Raw genomic sequence first — 9,321 nt, forward strand, 5'->3', positions numbered from 1 at the left:
TGTTCGACTTAACTTGTTCATGAAACGAGATGATCTCAAATGAATTTTAATCAAGCCAAACACGAGCCTACCTCGAGTAGCTTGAATATTTTATACATCATCAGTCAAACGAGCCAAGTAGTAACTTGTTTGAATTTGGTTTGAAACCTTCACGAGCTGCAAAAAAAAAATGTTCAAGCTTGATTTGCTATAAACAAATCAATCTTAAATGAGGTTTTAACGAACAAATACGAGCTCAAATTCGAGTAGCTTAGTTTGTTTAATGAACAAATGAGTCCCTTTGAGAGATTGGAGAGGATCTTCTCCAATACAGAAACTATATATACACATCATTTAAAAGTAAACTCTAACTTAGAGACCATAATAACATCACGGAAAAGAGCCAAATACGAGTAGTTTACAGAATAATGAGAAAATACATCAAAATCTAATGAATAAATTAGAGTCCAATGATTTCCCAGGATCACAGTGCCATTAAAGAAACCAAATGTCTAAGTGCAAAGCCGATAACATAAATTGTCGAGGAGAAAAAGCCGCTACACCTTAACAGGAATAGTTTGAAGACCAAACTCAGGGAAGCGGACAGGAATGACGACGACGGAGTGACGTTGACTAAATACGAGATTTCCTTCCTCTCCTCAACTTAAGAGCCTCCTTAACTAGCCTTAGAACACTTTCAGTTCATCTCTTCTCTTTCGCAGTTCGCATTTCCGTAGCCTGTGTTCTTTGTTCCGTGCTGCTCACCACTCCCTGAGGCCAAGGACGTACGGGGTCCAACCATCATTCCAGGACCTGCAAGATACAACTTCCAGTAGCAAATTTGAAAAATGTACACACTCTCATTTAAAAGCTCATGATTGACAACGGCAGAGGTTCCACCACATCTCCTGGAGAGTTGTAGGCTGTGCACTCATTGCCGTACATTTTGTTAGCACAATAGTGGCATTCTATTCCAAATAACCGCAGAAGGTTCTATTAGCATGTGCACAAAGACTTCATTAAATGTCTGAAGCTAAGAAGCATAAACACGGGCTAGTAGACATGAAAGTTATTTTCAAACTATATAGGGCACAACACAGCGGGACACAGACACAATACATAGAGTTTTGTTTACACTATGTTAGTCTGAGCCATTCTTATATGTCAAGTTTAAATTATTCAAATGAAAGAGCATAGCAAAATGTCAGGTAACACCAAATCACCAATATCTAGGGTCTAAAGTAGGAGACATGAAAAAATTTAAGCATGGGTTCTTTACTAAATTGTAACCTCGTTTATGTGTGTCTTCGTGATAGACAAGTGTTCTCCGTGTGTTTGAAGCCTATCATAGTTTGATTATCTTCAAAAAGTTGTAAGATACATGACTAATATGAATGGAGACACTGGTGGGAGCAAGAGGGTGCGGGCAGGGGCCACTGCACTCCCAAACTTCAGCAGAATTCCATTTTTCCCATGTAAATTTTAGGCATTGAGTCACGAATGGGAACCGTTACTCGTTACCTATGTTCACAGATGATATATGGTTGAATGGTTTGTAACAAGTCCATTCGTCTTTACCAACATTAACACTAGTCCGAAGACGTGATACTACTATGTTCTTGCTCTCCTATTTCCAATATGATTTTGGCCACAAGCGGGCATCTTTTCAGGTGGAAGATCTGATCTTTCTACTTGCTGTCTCTTCCCATTATTTTATTTTATCAGCACCAAAAAAAATTACAGAACGACAAGGAGGAGAACCAACAAAAAGGATAAGCAAAAGAGTAGAACAGGTGGCAAGAAGTCCACAAGAAAAGGAGAAAAGACGGAAAGATACATGTGTTGTTTCACAGCTCTTGAATCTCCACTGGAATCATAAACCCTATGACAGAGAAATATAAATATCATGAAAGTTCTAAAATTAGATAATTCGAAGTGCCAAATCCTAGGATTATGTGTCATTACTCAACTGGTTCGGGTCAGGTTTCCTTACTCGATGAAAGATGAACTTGAAGAATGTATAATATGGGGAATTAATCTCCAGCAGTTTCATCTCTCACCTGTTAAGTTATACTGGAATCTGCAACAGGTCTACAGGAAGAAAGAACCAATATTTGGGTCGAATATTAGCAGGAAGCTTATCTCTTCAAACAACTTGAGTTGGGAGTCTTTCCAAGTTAATCGTCATCAAAGTACATATCTTCTGCCAACTAGAAATCCCTACAATATGAATTCAGCAAACATTGGAGCAGCATCAGTTACATGAATGATCGACAAGAATGGTCATCTGTTTACCGAACAGGGGATAAATAAAATCTGATGAAAAACATAGTTACATTACTGGATTTTCAATGATCAACATGTGCAGGAAACCATTCATCACGTGCCAATTCAGCGTAAGAAGAAACTTATTTCGTGTATTGAAGCTCAAAGTTGAGAATATACTAATTGAGAACAAAGGTTCACTAGGCACACAGGGCACAATCAAAAGATTTTCTAAGGGATCAAAATGCTATCAAGTGATAACATCCATCATAAAATAATTGGACATTAGCTCAAATACAGTAAATCAAGAAGGTGGGAAGACCCTTGCAGAGTTCTACATCGTGCAATGATTGCATGTAAATATCATTGGCAAAAGAGTGGTATTCTGCAGTGAATAACTGCAGAAAGGTTCACGACTATATACAGAGACTTCATGAAGTGTCTCAAGCTAAGAAGCACAAAGACACAGCGGTCGACATGAAAATTTCCAAAAAGTATCAGACACGATATGTTGGGACGCACAGAATAGATATTTTTATAAGTTTATACTTTGCCATGTATAGGTTATGCAGTTATTAACTTATTATCTGTCATGTATAGGATTATTTAGTTTGAACAGTCACAGCAAAATGTAATGTACCACTACTATAAAATTAAACTTGTAATCTGTTTAATGTGTCTTAGCGATAGACAGCTTCTCTGAGAGTCTAAAGCATAACAGAGTTTAAAATTTTGAAAATCGTACTATATATTGGGACTGTAGTCAAATAGGTAAAGAAGTGACCGGTGATTGTCGCACATTGTCAATATCAACACGCCATAGCATGCCACCTTTTTACAAGTTCATAAGCTTCTTAGGTCTCCAGTATCATAAAAAGCCATCAGAGGACAATGGGCTGCGGCATTCTAGTTCCCAAAGCCAGTTTTACTTGTGGACGCCAACCACAGGTGACGAACCAAGAAGGAAGGGAACCGTAATCATCTATCTTCCACTCACAGATGATATATAGTTGTGTTGTGAAGCTCTTGCTCTCATACACATCTTTTTTGTTGTATCCTAATTCCTAAAGCACTAGAAGTCCAGGAATTGCCCTTACAAAGTTGATGGAAAAGCTGTTAGTCACGGATGATCAATCCTCGAGTGCAACTTACACTTTGCCGAAATTTCTGAAAGACCAAACAGCTTCATCATACTTCATGGTTCTTCTCTCCCTGAAATATCTGTGGTCAGATTTTAGTCAGATGTATGCATCTTTTCGTATATAGAAATCAGAGGAAGATCTCATCTTAGGATCTCTCCTCTAATTGTTTCATTTTCAAAAAGAAAATCTTAAATGAAAATGACAAATGACAAATGACAAAAAAGAACCCTACAAGAGGATAACAGCGGACAAGAAATCCACCAAGAAAAAAGAACAAAGGGTACAAATAAACCAAAATACATGCTGTACATAGCTATTAATCTCCACTAGTCAATACCAAAGAAATTACAAATCCTACAAGAAGTGACAACTTGGGCATGAACCTTCGGCCACTTGGTTTAAATAATAATCATCCAGTTTCTTATGGAAACTTTCACGTCAATCTAGGTTATGAGTCATAATCCAAATTTTTACGGTTATTATAACACTATGCTCTGTGTTACCGATGACCATTGAAAAAACTCTTCAATTCTGATAATTGCTCCACAGTCCAACTCCAATCAAGCCAACACGTACTGATGTCATTGTTGAAGTCTAGCTAGTTTCACTTACACTTCATTATTACATGTTAATCTCTTAACTAAGCTTGTGTCATGTTAAAGCTTTCGTCCTTGTTTGTTTAGTAGTACTTCTTAACAAAAAGAAATCCTATGATTGTTCAGTCAAAAAACATCTTACCTAATCACCACAAGCACACTTATTGTACATGAATTAACTTAGAACTCACATAGGCGCCCGTAAACTTATTAGTTGCTTCCAAATTCCTTCTTTAGTATTAATGTACTCCAAAAGAGTACATGAAGACCAGAAATTAATAACTTCATACAAGTGGGTTTTCATACCAACACATTCCCATCCGTACGAACTAGTACCATAGTGCGGCACTTAGCAGGGATGGAAGCAAGATTTCAAGGTTGAGTGGGCTAACATTAAAAAATAATATATCATATGAAAGTCCATATAAATTCAATAAATACTACCAAAAAATTAACATATATACTTTGAATCCACAATTCAATTAATGAGATACGGTCATCTATAATTGTAACTGTCTATAATTTTGTGCATCCCAATTCATTTGAAAAGAAATATAAATTTTTTGTACATTAGGGAAAATTAACATTATCTACCCGAAACTCTGGGTTCGGCGGGTATTGGATTGTTCAAAATGATGTTAGACAGGGTGAACCGGTATACTTTTAAAGTTCTTGAGAAAGAACTTCTATAGTTCTAAATTCTAATAAAAAATTAAAATGTGGGTAGGGCTGTCGCCGTGGCTTATCCTCCCCTCGGTCTGTCCTTAGCACTTAGGAAATTAGGTACTGCTATTATGCCATTAGCTGAATCACTTGTAAAATTCCTGAAACCAACACAGCTCCTAGAGGCGTTTCACTGTGTAGCAGTCACCAATTCTACCTATTCTAAACTGCGCACCATTAGCATCTGCATGTCCTGACATTTCCTTCCTCTCAGGAACTAAATCAAACAAGTGGTAGGATGATAGAATTGTGATCTCGAGAGAGATAAGCGACCAATAATCAGATAGGGTGTAATCGCACTTCCCCAGGAAAAAAACGATACAAATAATCTCACAAACCATGAACCCTGTAAGAATATCACAACGTAAACACTGAATATAGCTACATAAAGTAGGGAGATGCACTCAACAAGTAAGGATCACATGCAGAGAGTAAATAATACATAGTCACGCACTACAAAACCTATTGCAGATACTAAGACACAAGATCCTTATTTAATAAGCGGAAAGTCTATGGTTACATACATTTATGTACATACACACGTACATACGCATTTTAAATCTGTCTCGGGTCTTATAAAAATGATCCGAACCGTTCATTTTGTTCAAAATAGTTTAATTACAGTCCTCGTAAAAAATCAACTCAACCCGATATCGGTAAAGGCGTTTACGATGCATCCAACTTTGCTTTAGAATTCAGGTCTGGATTCTATAGCAAAAGTGGATGTTTCATAAACGCCTTTATCGATATCGGGTTGAGTTAATTTTTTACAAAGATCATAAACAAATTATTCTGAACAAAATGAGCTGTTCGGATCTTTTTTGTAGGACTTGATACGGATTTAAAGTGCATATGTACTCAATGTATGTACATGAGTGTATGTACCCATAGCAACACTCTTTAATAAGATACCGGAAAACTTTGTCCAAGACAGACACCATTATACCTTCTTCCAACTGTCAAAAGTTGACTCTTTTCTCATCATCCTCACTATTTTAACACAGAGAGCATGGAGAAAAACTGAAACACAACTAGTGCGATAACTAATATAGATTAGGCATTTGGCTACGTACTCCATTCCCATGCATACCTCAGTGGTGCTCACAAGATTATGTAGTCTTCCAGTAACCAATCCGGTTACTGCCCATGATGGCTTTGGAATGCTTTGTTAGGATCCAAATTCCACAAACTTGGCTCCTAAAACCCTGTAGCAGTACAAATCAGTATTATCGAACTTAAAATTTTTAACAGGCAAAGATTATCTAGATTAGAAGATTGGTACATCTAAATCACTTGTAGTCCAAAAGAAGACATGTCTAGATAAAATCAATTCAGTTTGAGCTTTGACCTTCTCAGAATAAAACAGAGACAAGTAGCTAGATATGCCTATGGTTTGATTAGGATAAATTCAAGAAAGCACATATATCCCACCTTTAAATGCCAAGCAGCTCAAATAAGTTGGTATGTCATGACCACAATAGCAGCAACACTAGAGCAACTAAATGTGTTGGGTCAATCTACTATTCAGTTGAAAACCCTTGACAAATGTGATTCGGTATGTCATAGCTTGTGCTACAGCAGTAAAGCAACTAAAATTTATCATCAGGCACAAAGCCCCTCTGCAGCATTTCATCATGGAATCGAAATGCCTCCTTCATATTGTCTTGTGAGACGTGCCCATTTATCAACGATATGAATGTGGATCTATCAGGATTCATGCCCTGCTCAATCATCTTGTTGTATACCAAATTGGCTTCTTGCATTCTACCTTCTCTACAGAAACCCTCCAGAATAGTGTTGTACGTAATAACATCAGGTAATAGTCCTTGATTTTCCATTTTATGTACCAAGTAAAGTGCTTTGTCCATATTATCTTGTTTTATAAATCCATGTATGACAGAGTTGTAAGTGATTATATCAGGAACAACTCCTTTGAAAGTCATCTTCTTTAGGAACTCATATGCTTTTGCTACATCCCCAGACCTGCAATAGCCTTTTATAACAATGTTACAAGTTACAATGTTGGGCTCGATACCTTTTCCAACCATCTCATCCCACAATTTGAAGGCCTCCGATACACGACACTGGCTACAAAACCCATTGATCAAAATGTTGTAAGTGATGTGATTGGGAAAAATCCTCCTAGAAATCATGTCACCCCATAACTCATCAGCCTTTTCCATATCACCTTCCTTGCAAAATCCATCAATCAAAGTATTGTATGTCACAACATCTGGTTTGAGATTCCTTTGTAGCATTGACGAAAACAAGCTTAGGGCTTTATTCATATTTCTGTGTTTGGAGTATCCGTGTATAAGTGTAGTGAAAGTGCAAAAATCAGGGTATATACCCCTTTCCAACATTTCATTAAAAAGCCGATCAGCGTCAGATAGCATCCTCTCTTTGCACAACCCATTCAGAATAGTGTTGTAAGTAACAATATCCATTAAGCATCCCTGATCCACCATTTCATCCCGCATCTTCAAGGCTTCTGACATCATTCCATATTTACAAAACCCACCGATAAGAACCGTATAAATCACATTGTCTGGTACCAAGCCAACCCTTTTTAAACTCTTAAAATATGATAATGCCTTGTCGAGATGCCCATTCCTTGAAAACAAACTGATAATTGAACTATAGCTGACTAAATCAGGAACAAGGCCTCGATGCAAGATTTCATCAAAAATTCCTTGAGCATCCGACAAGTTATCTTTCCTACAACACTCAACAAGTAGTGGGTTATAAGTGGTACAATCAGGACTTATACCAATCTGCAGCATTTCATTCAAAACTTCTTTTGCTTTACCGTACTTTCCATTCTTACACAAACCATTTACTATTGCATTATAAGTCGAAAGACATGATTGCAAACCCTTAGTCGACAACGAGTTCTTTAAATCAAAAGCTTCTTCTAGAAGCCCTTCGCAACAATATGCATTAATCAAAGTATTATAAGTCACAATATCTGGAAATATCCCTTTTTCTTCCATTTCAGAGATGTACAATTTTGCATCTTCAATTTTCCGATTTTTACACAAAGCATTAACCATGATGTTTAGTGTATAGACATTTAGTTCCAACCCAAACCCAACAACATCCCCGTATACTTCCCATGCCAAGTCCATCCACTCAACCTTGACAAGCCCTCCAAGAAGACTATTACAAGCATTTAAAGGCACACAAATCCCCCTACTTTTCAACACGCGAAACGCCTCCACAGCTTCCCTCAACTTCCTAGCTTGCACATAAGTCCTAATCAACAAATCGAAAACAAACGGATTCGACCCACAACCTTGGTAAGTAGAGACCAACGAGTCAACAACCTCAACCCGCGAAACTCCACTCTTTCTAACCATCCGGAGAATCAAAGCCTGGGCATCGGACGCCCTCCGGCTCCTCGCCAGTATATGTACCGAAGCACTCAGCGAAAGCGATGAGTGCTTGAAACCCGGGTTTTTCGCAGCAACTAAGTCTATAAACCTCTGACCCATTTGCAAATTGTCACGGCATTGATAAAGAACATCAACTACAATTGATGGGTTCATTTGGTTTATATAACTGTGTGGAAAACTGGACTTACCTTGTTGCTTCAGGCTCCATAGTATCTTTTCCACATTAAAGGACTGTGATGTGAAAAGGGGTGATGGTGAATCTTGCAGCTCGTTAGACGGGTGGGTTTGGTTGAAGGGGGGTTCTAGGGTTTGAATGGTTCTGATGAAATGATGGGTTTGAGCGTAAGGGTATGGAATAGAAGCTAGAGGGGTCGTTCTGAAATGGGTTGTTCGAAAAAGTGGCCGTTGGGTTGCCATGGCTTCCTAAATTAGGTGGCCTCTCTGCTAATGCGATTGATTGGAGAAGAAGTCCTAAAAAAAAGGGTGATTTTTCCGACCGGCAGATGTACCTACATGGGCCGCCGGAAATTGCTTGCTTTTGCTTGGTGTGTGATGTAGCGGATTGCAATCAACAGTTCTTGTTTCTGAGATTCAAACAAGTCCCAAAACTTTTTGGGCATGTTCTTCCTAATGGTTCTCGTAATTTTTTTAGCAAAATAACGCTAAATCCATTCTTTACGTTATTCACAATATTTTTTATAGGGCCCATTTCAAATTCCAAAAAAATATAAAATAATATTAATAAATTTTAAAATAATATCTTATAAGGTTTTATAAAAAATCAGTTCTAACAAATATCGGTAAGTAGTATTAATTTTTAATTTATAGATGCGAAATTGTGTAATTGAGCAGTTGCGACTCTACAAATTAAGAAATACGGTAATACTTACCGACCTTTGTTGGAGCTGATTTTTTACAAGATCCTATAAAATATTATTTTAAAATTTATCAAATGACCTTTGTTGGAGCTGATTTTTTACAAGACCCTATAAAATATTATTTTAAAATTTATCAAATATTTTTTTATATTTTTATGAGACCCGAAATGAACCCCATAAAAAATATAAAAAATTATATAATGGACAGATGTGTGTATGTAATATCTCTATTTTTTAGTGGTAAAAGTTTTCATTGAAGTAGGAGTTGACGTCAAAATCCCTCTTTTTCCCTTTCTAGTTTCTATTAGATAAATTTTTGGATACTACGTGACGATGCCAGCAC

The 9,321-nt window shown here is 37.2% G+C and overlaps 1 protein-coding gene across 22 annotated transcripts; it reads right to left on the bottom strand.

Annotated features, from left to right (window-relative positions):
* Window positions 1–332: 332 nt before the first annotated feature.
* On the bottom strand, window positions 333–8,749 carry LOC131312581 (pentatricopeptide repeat-containing protein At5g01110). 22 transcript variants are annotated; one of them, XM_058340453.1, is made up of 5 exons: window positions 6,137–8,749; window positions 5,796–5,910; window positions 1,973–3,465; window positions 1,817–1,861; window positions 333–792 (listed from the first exon to the last, which is right to left on the bottom strand). In XM_058340453.1, exon 1 carries the CDS (start codon window positions 8,515–8,517, stop codon window positions 6,295–6,297), a length of 2,223 nt encoding a protein of 740 aa, XP_058196436.1. In that variant the 5' UTR covers window positions 8,518–8,749; the 3' UTR covers window positions 333–792; window positions 1,817–1,861; window positions 1,973–3,465; window positions 5,796–5,910; window positions 6,137–6,294. The 22 variants fall into 22 exon arrangements, with proteins under 22 accessions (XP_058196436.1, XP_058196433.1, XP_058196429.1 ...); XM_058340450.1 differs by having other exon boundaries at window positions 1,950–3,465; XM_058340446.1 differs by having other exon boundaries at window positions 333–2,199; window positions 3,397–3,465.
* Window positions 8,750–9,321: the final 572 nt, after the last annotated feature.

Source organism: Rhododendron vialii, chromosome 13a, assembly GCF_030253575.1.
Source record: "Rhododendron vialii isolate Sample 1 chromosome 13a, ASM3025357v1".
Lineage (NCBI taxonomy): Eukaryota > Viridiplantae > Streptophyta > Magnoliopsida > Ericales > Ericaceae > Rhododendron > Rhododendron vialii.